Source organism: Cyprinus carpio, chromosome B3 (genome assembly GCF_018340385.1).
Source record: "Cyprinus carpio isolate SPL01 chromosome B3, ASM1834038v1, whole genome shotgun sequence".
Classification (NCBI taxonomy): Eukaryota; Metazoa; Chordata; class Actinopteri; order Cypriniformes; family Cyprinidae; genus Cyprinus; species Cyprinus carpio.
In genome coordinates this window covers 32,641,173-32,657,718 of record NC_056599.1, presented here as the reverse complement: position 1 = coordinate 32,657,718, position 16,546 = coordinate 32,641,173, and the positions used below count along the sequence as shown (strand labels likewise).

Below are 16,546 nucleotides of genomic sequence, written 5' to 3'. Positions count from 1 at the left end.
ATACTGCTCTAGAATGGATGGACATTGGCCGGGAAAAAGAAACCATAAACACACACACACACATCTCCACATTTCACTTTTACACACCAAAGCGCTCGCACCATTGTGATGTCAGAAAGCCAAACCAACTCTTATTATATTCTCGCCGCTCTGCATATGTCACTCAAGATTTTGGACAACGGCCTGAAAAGCACTTAGAGTCAATAGAGTCGATACACCTTACAGTTACTCCGAGAGTAACAAGGTGCATGTGAGTGCAGTCAGAAGTCAGAAGAAACTCCCCGCTGACTTTAACAAGAAGCCCCACAGAGAGAGGCTTTGTGGAGTCTGAGAGCTAATTGAGCTTGTGAGACCCACTCCATTTCCTCCAGAACGTTGTTGCTCTCATTTGAGGCGCCTGTCATGTCCATGATGTATTTTATTTAGGGGAGGAAAAAGCATTATATGCCAATTCATTGTCAGCTGAGTGATAACGCTTTGCTAGTGAAATGGTATATTGATATTCGCTTAGTTTGAGAGAAACAACTGAATTTGACAAGAAATGTTGTGATACTACAGTACTCTCAACTTTAATGCAAACCTCTTCCACTGCCCGCTTCCTCGTGGTTATACTGTAGCTTATTTCCACAAAGGTCTGACAGAATGTTCCTAGAATGCGCTGTTTCCACACTGGGCTCTTTGTCGCCTGCATCCAGAGTGACTCTGCAACTTGCAACCCCTGAGTGGTTTCATCTCAAAGGCTTGGGTTTCTGTCTCTCAGGGGCCAGGAGCCCATGCACCACACGATGTGGGATTTTCTCTGAGGCGGCCCACTGAACACAGACAAAGACTTAAAAATGAACAAACCCACCAGCATGTGTGTGCACCATCCAGAATTGAATTCAGAAAGAATTTTAAATTACAATTCAATTTTGTAATTTGAGTTGAAATTGCAAACAGGATGCAAATTCAAATTGTAATTCCAGTTTGAATTTAAAGAAGTTAAAAATAAATCAAAATAAGTAAAATACGTAAAATCTCCTAAATATACACACAACAGTATTTTTTAGTAGCAATTACATATAAATATATTATCATACACACAACATATGCAGTACTTTATTCAGAATCATTGGTTGACACTCCTGCAGATATTTATATTTAGTATTAATTAATTTAATAGTAGTAAATTGATCATGGTGAGATAAAAATAAATGGTAACACTTTAGTTTAGGGACCAATTCTCACTATGAACTAGTTGCTTATTAGCATGCTTATTATTAACATATTGGCTGTGTATTAGTACTCAAAGCACATATTCTTCATGACCAAAATTTAGATCCCTTAATCCACCCCATACCTAAACTAACAACTACCTTGCTAACTAGTAATAAATTAGTAATTAGTAATATATATATTTAATTTTTTTATATATTTAATTTGTATTTACATTTAATAAATTCACTCTCATTTTAGATGTGGATGCTGTATGGCAAAATTCAAATCAGTTTGATGTGTCATTTGTTTTGACATTATTAAACTTAGTTTAGAGAAGTATGTCTAGTAATTGAGGAAAAATATTCTACATGGTAAGGGATAAAAACCTTGTATAAATAATGCATATTTGTGTGTTTTTATTAGAAGTCTTATGTTGAATTTCTGAAAATTGCATGATGTATTTTTTCTCCCTATCATTCCATTTCAACTTCTTGTGAGGCCTGTGTTCAGTTTAATTAAATTTAATTAAACGTAATTGAAAAAGAGCCAATTCTGACTTTTGCCCAACACAAAAAAAGACAAAATGAGAGAGAAACTAGAGGGTGTTTATATCCTGCGGTGTGTGGACAGATGCTAAAACGCCAATAAAATTCTAATAAAGAGCAATCACGGAGGTGTCATAAAGCCAGTGAGTAAAGAGTGGGCTCAGTTGCTTAGCAGTAGCACCTTGAAGAAAAAATCATTACCCAGCCACTTTAGAAATGGCTTTATTCTATGGATTTTCTGCGCTCTTTAGTTTGCTTCCTCATTATTGAATGCGGCAGGAGATTTAATGTCTGGTGTCACTGTTCTCATAAAGCAGCCTGTGAACTGTGCAACGCCTGCGCGAAGAAACGCCACAGGTGTTGTATCTGATAATACATTGCAAATGAATCGTTTGACAATGTCGTTTGTTTGTGCCGCACAGAATCCTGGATTTCCGGAGAGTTCCCCCAGTGGCCGGCAGGCTGGTGAACATGACACGTGAGATCCGAGACGTGACCCGTGACAAAAAGCTCTGGCGGACATTCTTCGTATCCCCAGGTATGAGTGGCTTCCGCAAGGCCTTTTCTTCTACCCCATCAGGCCATGCTTCCCCCTGATTGTTGGCTTCTCACGCATATAGAGTTCAGACAATGGGAAAATCCACATTTCTGAGAATCAGACAGTCATTCAGTTTCATGACAAACTTCCCTGTGATGTCAAAGTGTTAGCATTTAGCTAAAATTGTTGCATAGTTTAGCATGTTAGCATCTCGCTGTGTGTATTTTTGACTGCTTATTCCTTTTTTAACAGCTTAAAATGTCTATAAAGAGCCATTAAACTAACCAATTATGTGCTGTGACAAATATTAGCACAAAAAGCATGCAGAAGACCAGCAATAGACCAGCTAACGACACCCAGCCAAGATGCTAGGCTAATTACAGCCTTTAATTAGGGAGTAACAAGCATGCAATAACACACGTGCAGCAAGTTTGGCAACTAAATTACCAACATTTAGATGATGTAAGTGTTCGGATGAGGCACACAGATTGGCCATATTCTTTCTCTGCAGGGCTATCATTAGCATTCTGCCTCCTCTTTTCATGACAAATGTGTTTTTGTGGGAACGAGTGAAAGGGCTCTGCTTCCCCCGGGGAGCCATGTCAGGAAACATTTGAAAAAGGCGTTATACACAATGATTCATCATTGGCTAAACAGCAGTGTTTAATGAGCCCTTGGAGAATCCGAGCATTTTAGATCACTGACATCCTTCATCAAATAAAGGCACATCTGGACAAGTCACCTACTTCAAAAACATCTTCTGCAAACTGTTACAACGAGGCTGCTGCACAAAAGATTGCCATAGTTAGCATGTTGTTGCTGTCAAATTTGGTTACCATCTTGATGGTGGACAGTATGGCTTGGTGTTATGATGATATACACATATGTGCCAACTGTTTTTCCTGCCACATAGATACATTTATGTGGCTATTACTGAGAAAGGCTGCTTTTGGACATTTAATTCCATGTATTATATTTTAAATTTATATTATATGCAATAAGCTAAACTTTAGAGTGATTTTGACCCACTTAAGTAGAATTTAATACATATTTTTGTCTTTTCATAATTATTTCAATTGTGCAGAAATAAGGTTAAGGTGTAGCTGAATGTACTGACGAGCATTTATGATAAACTAAAATATAGTTTAATGTTATTTCTATTGAACCTTGTATGTTATGTATTTAAATAATTTAGAATCAAGTACATTGCATGTGCTCTAGTAGGTCAGTCAACACATCAAAATAATCACAGCAAGACAAAAGATTATTAAGTGTAATGATTTAAAATGTACTCTAAAGTAAAACTTTTTTAATTTGACATTATTAAAAATGCACTTATTAAAGGTACTGTAATAATGTACATACTATAAGCACCTTAAAAAACATATTCACGAAAGTGTCTCTCTTTAAATACACTTAAGTTCTAATTTATTTTCAAAACAGAATAAAAAAACAAATTACCAATAGAAACCAAAATTTAAAAAAACAACCTTTCCTGTAGTGTGTTTTGAGACATATTACATTAGGATTTAGTGGTTTTAACAAGCCACCAATAGAAGACAACCAATTACCAGTAGAGACCAACAGGCACCATTACAGTTTCCATTAAAACCAGTACAATTCCCATTATAACCATTATTACAAAATCTGTGATGGTTTCTATTGTTTGTTTGTTTGTTTGTTTTTCAGCAATGTTAATTAATATAAAATATATCTGCAAGCACAGTTTAGTTAAATATGCTTTTAAGATTTAAGGGGAGTTTTACTATTTTAAGCCTTTTGTGCTTATATAAATAACCACATTACATAGTTATGGTGTGTATCACAAAATAGTTATTTTGTGAAAAATGTTAATATATGATATATAATTCATTATTATTATTATTATTATTTAACTTTGTGAGCGCAAACCAAAAGATATGATTATTTATTCATTAAAAATCAATGCATCAGTGAAAAACAGCTGCTTCACATTATATAAAACTTGACTTAAATATCTGGGAATTCCGAAAGGTTGTAGGTTCAAACCCAGTAATGGGCAATCAATGAGCTATTACCATTGTGTACTTGAAGACACTTAACCCCATGTTACTCTAGAGGGACTTTTCCTTTCTCTTTGCTTCCCTGGTGGTCCATTTTAAAACCCCCAAGAACAGTTTTCTCTTTTCTAAGACCTTTTCTTCCTCACCTCTGCAGCCAACAACATCTGCTTCTATGGTGAGTGCTCCTACTACTGCTCCACAGAACATGCCCTATGTGGGAAGCCCGACCAGATTGAGGGCTCCCTGGCTGCATTTCTTCCTGACTTGGCACTAGCTAAGCGCAAGACCTGGAGGAACCCCTGGCGCCGCTCCTACCACAAACGCAAGAAAGCTGAGTAAGCTCTTTTTCTCTGCTTTATCTCAGGTCTCCACGCACCACCCCATATCTTCATTAAACTACAGTCTGGCTTTATCAGCAAAAAATACTACTGTGGTTCTCACTTACTCTCAGAGAAATCCTATCTGTGCAGTAAAACAAAGGGCCATCCTGTTTGAGATGGAAGTTGTAGGCGAGTAGGGTTATATGTGAGAAGGGACAAAATGCAGCTCGAATTTAAAGGTGAAATGAGTTTCTTATTCGTTTTCTCTATTGTAAGGTGGGAAGTGGATCCGGACTATTGTGATGAAGTCAAACAGACTCCTCCGTATGACCGAGGCACACGACTCCTGGACATCATGGACATGACTATTTTTGACTTTCTAATGGGTAAGCATTGAACATGTTTAAAAACGTGTTTATACAATTTTGCTTTTTGAATTAAATGTTTGTGTAGACTCATGAAGTCTTATATAAAATGTAACATTTTCCATTATCGCCCAGGAAAGAGACACAGTTCACTGGATGTAATTTTTGTGACAACATGCCCCTAAAAAAGTGGCAACTAATAAAAACTTATGCATTCTGTCTCCTGGAAGTTGTGTAATAGCCAGCCAGTCACATTGCTTAATATGGCCAATGAACTATGAAAATAAAAAACAGAATAAAAAATTGTTTTAAAATTAAAAAGTTTAAAAATAAGAAACAGGAATACTGTGAGATATAAAGTCACAATGTGAGGCAAAAAAAAAGAGATTATAAACAGTCAAATTTAGGAGATATGCAGTAACATTAAGAGATAAGTTAAACCAACTCTATCTCACGACCAATTCTTACGTATTTTACGAGGATGCCAATTCGTACAAATTCGTACGACCTCACTCGTACACTTGTACAATTTTGTATGATTTGTCTAGACCCCAGTGATGGGTAGGTTTAGGGGTGGGGTTAGATTCATACAAATTGTGCAACTCATAAAATATGTATGATTTAGCAAAAACTGTATGAATTTTTAAGAGTGAGGCCATACAAATAAAGTTGCATTGCAAGGTTTTAAAGAATGTCACTGAGATATAAAGTCACATCTCAAGATAAACTCACATCTGGCAGATATAAAGTCACACTGTGATGTACGTAAAGTTACAACAGGAAGATATAAAGTTTTAATTTCGATATATAAATTCACAATTTTGAAATCAAATTGTAAGATATAAAGTTACAATAGGAAGATACACAGTTGCAAATTTAAGAAACAAAGTCACATTGTGATATAAAAAAGTCACACAGCAAGATATAAAGTCATAACTAGGAGGTATAAAGTCAATTTTGAGAAATAAAGTCATATTAGCAAGATATAAAGTCATGATTAGAAGAAAAAAATTTGTGAGATAAAAAGCTTTATTGTGAGAAAGTCAGTTGGGAAATATACAGAAATACAAGAAATAAAAATAAATCAATGTGAGATATAAAGTCACACTTCAAGATTTAAAAAGATCATATTGTGATACATAAAGTCACTTTGCAAGCTAAAAGAAACAATTGGTAGACATAAAGTCTCAATTACAAGAAACAGTCACACTATTAGATTATAAAAAGTCACACTGTCAGATAAAAAAAGTTGAATTGCGGAGAAGTCACAGTTGTGGGATATACACTAACATCGCAAGAAATATAGATACTGGGAGATAAAAAAAGTCACTGTGAGAAGTCACATTGCAGAAGTCACACTGCGAGATGTAAAGTCACAGTGGTAAGATGCAAAGTCTCAATTTCAAGAAATAGTTGCAATCTTTAGAGATACTGTAAAGACACAATTAAAATAGTTGTACATATGATAACAGTCACATTGTGAGATAAAGTCATATTGTGGAATAAAAAGTATATAAAGTCACTCTGCAAAATACAGGTCCTTCTCAAAAAATTTGCAAATTGTGAAAAAGTTCATTATTTTCCATAATGTAATGATAAAAATTAAACTTTCATATATTTTAGATTCATTGCACACCAACTGAAATATTTCAGGTCTTTTATTGTTTTAATACTGATGATTTCGGCATACAGCTCATGAAAACCCAAAATTCCTATCTCAAAAAATTAGCATATTTCATCCGACCAATAAAAGAAAAGTGTTTTTAATACAAAAAAGTCAACCTTCAAATAATTATGTTCAGTTATGCACTCAATACTTGGTCGGGAATCCTTTTGCAGAAATGACTGCTTCAATGCGGCGTGGCATGGAGGGCAATCAGCCTGTGGCACTGCTGAGGTGTTATGGAGGCCCAGGATGCTTCGATAGCGGCCTTAAGCTCATCCAGAGTGTTGGGTCTTGCGTCTCTCAACTTTCTCTTCACAATATCCCACAGATTCTCTATGGGGTTCAGGTCAGGAGAGTTGGCAGGCCAATTGAGCACAGTAATACCATGGTCAGTAAACCATTTACCAGTGGTTTTGGCACTGTGAGCAGGTGCCAGGTCGTGCTGAAAAACGAAATCTTCATCTCCATAAAGCTTTTCAGCAGATGGAAGCATGAAGTGCTCCAAAATCTCCTGATAGCTAGCTGCATTGACCCTGCCCTTGATAAAACACAGTGGACCAACACCAGCAGCTGACATGGCACCCCAGACCATCACTGACTGTGGGTACTTGACACTGGACTTCAGGCATTTTGGCATTTCCTTCTCCCCAGTCTTCCTCCAGACTCTGGCACCTTGATTTCCGAATGACATGCAAAATTTGCTTTCATCGGAAAAAAGTACTTTGGACCACTGAGCAACAGTCCAGTGCTGCTTCTCTGTAGCCCAGGTCAGGCGCTTCTGCCGCTGTTTCTGGTTCAAAAGCACACGCCTGTGCACGGTGGCTCTGGATGTTTCTGCTCCAGACTCAGTCCACTGCTTCCGCAGGTCCCCCAAGGTCTGGAATCGGTCCTTCTCCACAATCTTCCTCAGGGTCCGGTCACCTCTTCTCGTTGTGTAGCGTTTTTTGCCACACTTTTTTTCCTTCCCACAGACTTCCCACTGAGGTGCCCTTGATACAGCACTCTGGGAACAGCCTATTCGTTCAGAAATTTCTTTCTGTGTCTTACCCTCTCGCTTGAGGGTGTCAATGATGGCCTTCTGGACAGCAATCAGGTTGGCAGTCTTACCCATGATTGCAGTTTTGAGTAATGAACCAGGCTGGGAGTTTTTAAAAGCCTCAGGAATCATTTGCAGGTGTTTAGAGTTAATTAGTTGATTCAGATGATTAGGTTAATAGCTCGTTTAGAGAACCTTTTCATGATTTTTGAGATAGGAATTTTGGGTTTTCATGAGCTGTATGCCAAAATCATCAGTATTAAAACAATAAAAGACCTGAAATATTTCAGTTGGTGTGCAATGAATCTAAAATATATGAAAGTTTAATTTTTATCATTACATTATGGAAAATAATGAACTTTTTCACAATATGCAACTTTTTTGAGAAGGACCTGTATACAGTCACTAACTAAAAGCAAAAAGTCTCAATTTTGAGAAATAAAGTCAGTTTTGAGATGTGAAGTCACAATTAGTAAAATATGAAGTCTCAGTTCTGAGAAATAAAGTCACAACATTTTTGAGATAAAAAGTCAGAATTACAGGAGTCATATACATAATGACAGTTATTTTGTGTGATAAAGTCATATAGAGAGATATAGTGTCACATTTTTGGATAAAAGAAAGTATTTAGTCATTTTGTGAGATGAAGAAGTCACACTGCAAGATATAAAGCCACAACTAGAAGTGTGAAGACTCTGAGAGATAAAAACTTTTTTAGATATAAAGACAGAGATATAAAGTCTTGACTATGTTAAGTATAAAGTCTCAATTTCAATACTGTCACAGTTGCAGTATATAAATTCACGGTTGTGAGATTAAAAGCAGTCTGTGGGTGATCTCTGGATGTGTCTTCAGAGCTTCAGTGTTTTGATCTGTTCATGCACCGTGTTCCCTTGAGCGAGACTGTTAACCTCAGGTTGATCTATGTGAATTTCCCCTGTTCATCAGAAGCTCCTGGTGCTTTTCTGTGAGGACATTGTGTGAACACCTTAGAAATCAACTCCTTCAGCCCAACTTGTGTGTGGATAAATATAGATTCTGATTCAAGTGTCAACTCGAATAGTTTTAAGTGTCAACATTAGTCATACAAACGACTAAAATTATCAACTGCAGAATTGGAATGTGTTGAAAATAACTTAAAGGCGACCTACTATGCACCTTTTTAGCCTACAATATGAAATGTAAGTTCCAGAATGTGTGGCAAGTTTCAGCTACCATACAGATCATTTATTATATCATTTTGAAAAAGCCTATCTGGAGTGGAAGCAGATATACGCTATTTTAGTGCATGTCTCTTTAAATGCAAATGAGCTGCAGCTCCCCACCCCCTTGTCCAGAACAAGGCTGTGCTTTCACAGCTGGTACCTCAGATACTAACTAAAAAACATCTGTTTGATTTTGATTGCCATGTCTATGGTACGGTGACCAGGAGGGGACATGTTCGGTTCACTTAGTTTTTTTCGTGGGCATGACATATTAACTTGTAATGATAATATGTTGTTGTAGCCACAAGATCATTTTGTCGAGGTAACGACATCCATTTCTCGTGGCCATGACTTCTTATGTTAAGGCAATGAAAAATTTTTCTCGTGGCCACGAGTTAAAGGTGTAAACATACCTGCATGATCATAGTAACCCGAGATTATCAGAGATGGAATTATTAATATGTTATTTTCAATTAAGATATTATTACAATATCTATAAATACAATCATAAAGTCAAAACTTTATTGGTATAATTTACAGTATTTGCAAAATATATGATAGCAGTTAAGCCTACTAGCAAAGAACGTTTATTAGGTAAAGCGAAACACAATAAGTATAAAAATATACCACTTACCAGTTAATATAATAATAATAATATACAAATATTAAATGAAAAGACACAATCAACTAATGGATTTACTGTGCAAGACTGTGGGGTGGATAAAAATGTTTTATCTCTCTCTGATAATCCCGGGTTTCTATGGTCACACAGGTTTCTTTAAGCATTAAGTTCCCTCAACATAAGAAGTCATGGCCACGAGAAATGAATGTCATTCACTCAGTAATAGCATCTCAAAGCCATAACATAAAGATGTCGTTAACTCGACAAAATGATTTCGTTGCCATGACATAATATCACATTCCCACAAGTTAATATCTGGTGGCCACAACATATACAAAATATCCCAACATTCAAAATAGTCAATACCTCGCGGCCACGACATGTGAGTATTAAACTAAGCTCTCTTTCATGTCTTATTGTGCTTAAACTGCCAAGTACACACAAGTTTATGTTAAAAACACACGAGTTACAAAAATAGTCGGTTATGTCTGTGAAGGTAAACAGCTGGGGAAGAAATGGCATATTTATTTTAGATAAATTTCAGCTTAATATACAGTAAACAAATCAATAAATCAACTGTCTCCTCTGAGGCTGGGACTCTAAATAGTGATCTGTGCTCATCGGTGCAGCCAAAGACAGAACAACTATGGTGTTACTTTCACTTGAAAAACACAATGGCGGCGCCATGGGTGGGAACTTGCAGATTAAGGGGCAGTAATATTATGATCAGATCCCCATTCTACGTCATGGAGGGAGCGAAATCTGAACATCTTGTTTTTCACAAGCTTGCAGAGAAAGGCTTACCATAAAAAAAAAAAAAAAATACTGGGTTGTTCTTTTTCACGTTTAACTTAAAGGAGCAATGGACTATCTTTTATCATTACTTCAACATCCAACATCAATCATCCTGTATTTCACTCTCCCGCTCTCCTTTTTCGCAGGCAACATGGATCGCCACCATTACGAGACTTTTGAGAAGTTTGGAAATGAGACTTTCATTATTCATTTGGACAACGGCAGAGGGTAAGCCGTTTTTATTATAGTGTAACGTCCTCACCGTCCTTCACACCTCGCTCCTCAAAGCTCCACACGACTCCACAGCCACTTCCTTTTTACACTGAAACCATGGAAACAGAGTGTTTCTATCTTAAGAGGCGTTAATATGTAGATGTTGAGTGGAAGGTCAGATTCATGTGGCGTCATGGCTCAGGGTGTAATATGTGTGCCGTTGAAGGGCTCACAGTGGGTAGAAGTCACACAGGTGCTCGCACAGATAAAGGATTTTGATTAAACTGACATTCTGCCCGAATGAAGTGGCTGCTTTTTCATTCTCTACATGTGTTACTGAAGTAGGCCACTGTGTAGAGCCATAGGTCTCTCAATGCCAGATTAATCGAAATCCCGACTAAAATTTACATTTATTTTCTTCTATTTGTGTGAAATTTATACTGAACTGAATGTTTGATGGGGTTGTGTACTGCTACAAATAAGGTTCAAGGTCCTGTCATGAAGTTATATAGAGGACTATTCTTTATATATCAGTACTTTTGTTGAAGATGCTATTCATCTATACATTTTATTATACTTATAAATAAGAATAAAACTGTAAAATGTAAGATATGGCCTCTGAAAACACCAGTAATGTGCTGTACAATTTGACTTACCAATATGAAAGTAATAGTGAAAATGAATGTATAACAACAGAAAGTGACTGTGATATAAGCTGGGTTTAATTTCTTCTTAAATATAGACCTGAATGTACAATTTGGTGAGCTCTTCATATTCTAACTTTTATGTCTTGGTAAAAGATAAGAATAGTTTGTTGGAAATGGTTGTTGAGCGTTTTAGCATCTTTACCCTAGTAAAAACAAAGTACACTTTAGCATACGTTTAAAGAGTACTTGTTATGGCAGTGATATAAAAGAATATACTGAAGTGTGAATTGAATGTAATGAAGTCAGAACCTTATTTGCACGTTAATAGCAATTACATGAAAATGTATTATATTTTAAATGTGGAATAGATGCACTTAGCTGAACTTTAAAGTGCTTTTTGAGCCATAAAGTAAGACTCAAGTACATCTTTTTCTATTGTCTTTGAAATAAAGTTTACTGCTGAATGCACTGACAAACATTTATGGCGAACTAACGTAATTTCTATTGAAACTTGTATGTCATGTATTTGTAAGTACACACTTGTAATAATAAAGTTGTAATTTATTACATATAAACTATTAACTATTAATTAACTGTCATGAAAGTGTCTCTCTTTAAGTGTACTTAAGTGGCCTTTTATTTCATTTATATTATATTATCTGCAAGTACAGTTTTTTTTTTTTTTAAAACATGCTTTTAAGATTTGAAGTACACTACAAGTACACATTAAATACAATTAAGCACACATTTTCACAAGTGGACCATTTAAAAATATCAGACATTTGACTTCTGTTTCTCTCTAACCCCACAGATTTGGAAAGCATTCACACGATGAAATGTCCATCCTGGTCCCTTTGACTCAGTGCTGCAGGTAAGATTGTTTTTCTCCACTTTCAGACATCTCTTGAATTGAGGCAATAGCCTCCCAACTGAGAGAGTGACTGCAGTGCAGTAATTCAGTATAGCACCGACACAACCACATCCTGCTGTCTGCTGTCATTCTAGCTGTATCCTTTATTACACTTTTACATTTATTTCCTGTGGCTGATGTTTTCTTGCAAGAACAATCTATATTAATGGCTGCAAAAAACACTGACTGTGTCCCAATTTGCATAATTCTGGTCGTAGTACACTCCACTTTGTTGCTAACATTCTGCATGTGGCTAAAGGGGCCATTCACACAAAACACATTTTGCATTCCACTCGACTACTTTCACATTATTTTTCTATGCAGACATTCACTAGACAGTTGTCTACTGAATTCATGCCGTGTGTCTTTCGCAGAATCTCACGCACAACACATTGTTCTAAAAATGCTCATTTGGCACTCGTTTAAAATAAATCCAGTAAAAATAAATCTCCAGAGTTCGTTTTTAATTCTACTGCTCTCTGTGTGAACGTTCCTATTGGAATTGAAGTTCCACTTTTTTCACAATTTTCCTTTTTAATGGTTAAATTAAATGTAAATATTTCAAAAGAATTTCTAATTATTTTTATGATCATAAACTCATATGAGTTTAACAATAATTTACTAAAAGTTTAACAAAAAAGTATGGTCACACTTTATTTTAAGGTCCAATTCTCGCTATTAACAAACCATTATCTATACAAATTTTTGCCTCAATAAACTCGTAATTTGTTGCTTATTAATAGTAAGTAAGGTAGTTGTAAAGTTTAGGTGTTGGGCAGGATTAGGGATGAATATGGTCATGCGGAATATATGATTTTTAAGTACTAATAAACAGCCAATATGCTAATAATAGACATGCTAATAAGCAACTAGTTAATAGTGAGAACTGGTCCCTATACTAAAGTGTCACCAAAATAATATTTGAAGGATGAAACCCATTTTATTTTTCCCAAAATATGTGTTTTTCATTTAAAATGTTCTGGATACCATAATGGTTTAATAAAAATTTAATAATCAAATATAAAAATAAAAATGTATTCATCTATTTTACAATAATAAGGCTCTATGAAATGTTAAATTTTTTTCTTTCAAAATATGTGTTGTCTATTTTAATTTTTCTGAAAATATGATAATACAAATATATTATCCCAAATGGTGGTGATATAATAAAGGCATAATCCATAACAATTTAACTAATCTTTTAAAATGTATCAATTCTTTTTATTTTTTGGCAAACAAAGTGTCAAAGGTTGACTATTAAAATTAAAACATGGAAGAAAACTTGTGTGATATTCCTTAAATAATAAAGTTTTAAATAGTATTATTATTATTATTATTACTTTCTAGTCTACAATAGTAATAGATTTCAATCGGTTACTTCAAGTTAAAGCAACTTTTAACTTGACGGGTTGTCATGAAGACCTTTGAGTTTTTGTTTGTGTCTGTCTGACAAATGTTTTATCTAATGAAGTGCTTATGAAGTGAGCAGCTCTAGAGATTAAGTTCATGTGTTCGAATTTCCAGACAGTCTACCTTATACTTTAAATTCCATTTTCATAACTGGATCTTACAATTCTGTCTGTATTATCATAGAGCCCTATACACTAAACAAATTAGCTGATTTGCTGAGTTATACCTTTTACCGTTCTCTCTCAGAGTGAAGAGGTCGACGTACCTGCGGCTACAGCTGTTGGCCAAAGAGGAGTTCAAGCTGAGCTCTCTAATGGAGGAATCGCTACTGCAGGACCAGTTGGCACCCATCCTCATCCAGCCCCACCTAGAGGCCATGGACCGCCGACTGCGCCTGGTGCTCAAAGTGCTGGCTGACTGCATGGAGAAAGAAGGCTTCCCATCAGTGGTAGAGAACGACCTGGACGGACAGCCCTCCTCGCACCACCACCAGGCGCACGGAGGGAGGTAATGAGGCCTGAACCTCGGTTCCCGCCAGTCAGTCCCCCACCATGAGCCCCACCGAGGCTTGTGCTCGAGTCACACTCTGAATTCAGTGAATTCCACACCACCAATGCCTCTGAGGAGCCACCCTATTGTGTGTGTAGATGCAGAACTCTGGGACGAAGACATCGTTTCTGGATGGCCGAGGCTTTTCTGTTGCATCCTGATCTGTTTGACAAGTCTGCTGATATCATTTATTACATTTCCATATTTCGAGTTGGCAAGTGTACAGACAAGTTGGTACCAAAAGCTGAAACAGATGATTTTGTTACTCAGATCTATATATTCAAACACAAATGTGCTCATGTAGGTCTTTGATGTTAGGGCACGTAAACAAGCTTTAATGATAGTACTGCAGTGCAGTACTACTGTGCAAGGACACTTCAACGCATCCTTCCCTGTGCGTTCACAATTCGACTTCATTTCCTGCCATCTGAACTAAGCCATCGTTTCAATTGCACATTGTGCCATCAAGCCTTCAATCATCGTGTCAGATTCGGCACGTTTGTTATTTCACTTAAGGTGAAGTGCGCGCTTCATTTGCAGTTATTCAGTGGTGAAGCACGTGTTTAAACATCTCTGTGGAGAAGGAGAGAATCCCGCTGATTGGTTCTTCAGGCGTCCTGTGCCCACAGTCAGTGTTTCTCATCTCAGGCCTCATGCTGAATACACCTGCGCCCTCTAAATGAGAACCTTAAGGACGGGCTGATGCTATGCTAGCGGAAGTTCATAATGATGTTAGTCGTACTTCACACTGCAGGTATCTCGAGTCTCTTCTGGTGGAGTGATTTCAGTGCTTGATTATAGAGTAGGGCACAGGCTCGAGGGAATGAAACAAACCAATCGGTCCTAACCAGGAAACAGCAAACGATAAGTCCTTTCATGTTAAAATGAGTTTTTGTCCTAACCAGGGGAGTCCAAACCTGCTCCTGGAGGGCCACTGTCCTCCAATGTACTACAAAACACCTGCCTGGGTGTTTCTTGCAGGCCTAAAGAGCTTGATTAGCTGGTTCAGGTGAGTTTATTTAGGGTTGGAGCTAAACTCTGCAGGACAGTGGCCCTCCAGGAGCAGGATTGGACACCTCTGTACAAGACATTTTGGTTGGTTTCTTTTTCTTCTGAGTCTATTTCTTTAGCTTTGCCAACAGTGAACTCTCACTGGTCCGAAATCCTGCTTCACATATTTGTGTATTATGCTGCGTTCCATTCAGTCAGACGTGGGATCTGATCTCTCATCCGTTTCATTGCTCCGAGAACATAACATAGCAAACCAAATGCTCCTTCCGGTGTTTCATGGTCTATGAAGATGTGTCCTAGAAATTCGGGAGTTTGGGGAGGTTACATAATAGCACTCAGTGTAAGCATTTGTTGTTCTGTGATTATTAACAGAGAGGATCAATCACAGTGTTTTACACACGTTTCTCTGGTTTTATTATCATGAAATATGGGAACGTGGACTCATTAATGCATTAACTTACAGTCGAATGTTTAGCATTAACAGTGTATATCTCCCTGTGTGCTGCAATGTTAGCGTGATCATATATCCATATCTACTCTACACAAATGTGGCGTTCCATTGCACTACTCCAAATATGATTTTAGACATTTTGCCGATAGCCTTGTGGGCAGTGCGCCGACATACAATGCCGTTGCGTTACAGGTGTCCCGAGTTCGAAACCCGACTCGAGGACCTTTCCCGATTCCCGCCCCCACCCCTCTCTCTCCCACTCCGCTACCTATCAGCTCTGAACAAAACAACAATAAAAAAGAAAAAAACTACAATATATATTTTAAAAATAAAAAAAATTCTCACTTTTTTCATAGCTTATAAAATAGAAAGAAAATAACAGTTAAGAAGAACATTACTCGTGCAATCATTCGTGAATCCAGCACTGATTAGCAAATTACTTGCCTGTGGAAAGTGGTTATAGGACGTGGTGTAATGCTGATAGATCGTTTTATAATAGGACATTGTTTCCTTCCTACTGTTTTGTTTTGTTTTTCAGCGTTACTCACATATACTGACCTTTCAACAAAAGTTATTACTCCATTGCTCAGTATAAAAAAAATGTTTCAGCTCTCACTTATTTTGTATTGTGTAAACCATGGCCAAAAAAAGGCAAAAGAGTGCCTTTTATCTTTATAGCAGTGGTGACTGCCACTTCCAGTCTCGTTCATTCACTCATATTCACACCATCGCATTTTAAAGAAGGTTTAGTTGATCTCTAAATGAACCTTTCGGAAGTAGTTGTGTGTTGTATTTTAAAAGCTCAAAATGCTATTTATTAAGAAAGAGTACATTTGGGAGGAAATCTTGTTGGGTTTTAGGTCTTACTTTGCATTTGAGATTTTGTGTGTGTGTGTGTGTCCTTTAAATGAAGTCCCTGTTCCTCACAGACATTGTAAAGATGATTTGATAGTCTGACTGCTCTGTGTAAAGTGAGGGGCCACATGTGTGTTTTGTGTTTAACCCCAGTGCCTGTGCAATGCTC

At 36.9% G+C, this 16,546-nt stretch overlaps 1 protein-coding gene across 1 annotated transcript in view; it reads left to right on the top strand.

Annotated features, from left to right (window-relative positions):
* The window catches only part of fam20ca (FAM20C golgi associated secretory pathway kinase a), a 60,664-nt gene extending 44,867 nt beyond the window's left edge, over positions 1-15,797 (top strand). The window contains exons 5-10 of the mRNA XM_042720861.1: positions 2,165-2,280; positions 4,477-4,657; positions 4,919-5,028; positions 10,478-10,559; positions 12,003-12,062; positions 13,758-15,797. Coding sequence (XP_042576795.1) covers positions 2,165-2,280; positions 4,477-4,657; positions 4,919-5,028; positions 10,478-10,559; positions 12,003-12,062; positions 13,758-14,022 — 814 coding nt within the window. The 3' untranslated portion in view covers positions 14,023-15,797. The remainder of the gene's footprint in view (positions 1-2,164; positions 2,281-4,476; positions 4,658-4,918; positions 5,029-10,477; positions 10,560-12,002; positions 12,063-13,757) is intronic.
* The last annotated feature ends 749 nt before the right edge of the window (positions 15,798-16,546 follow it).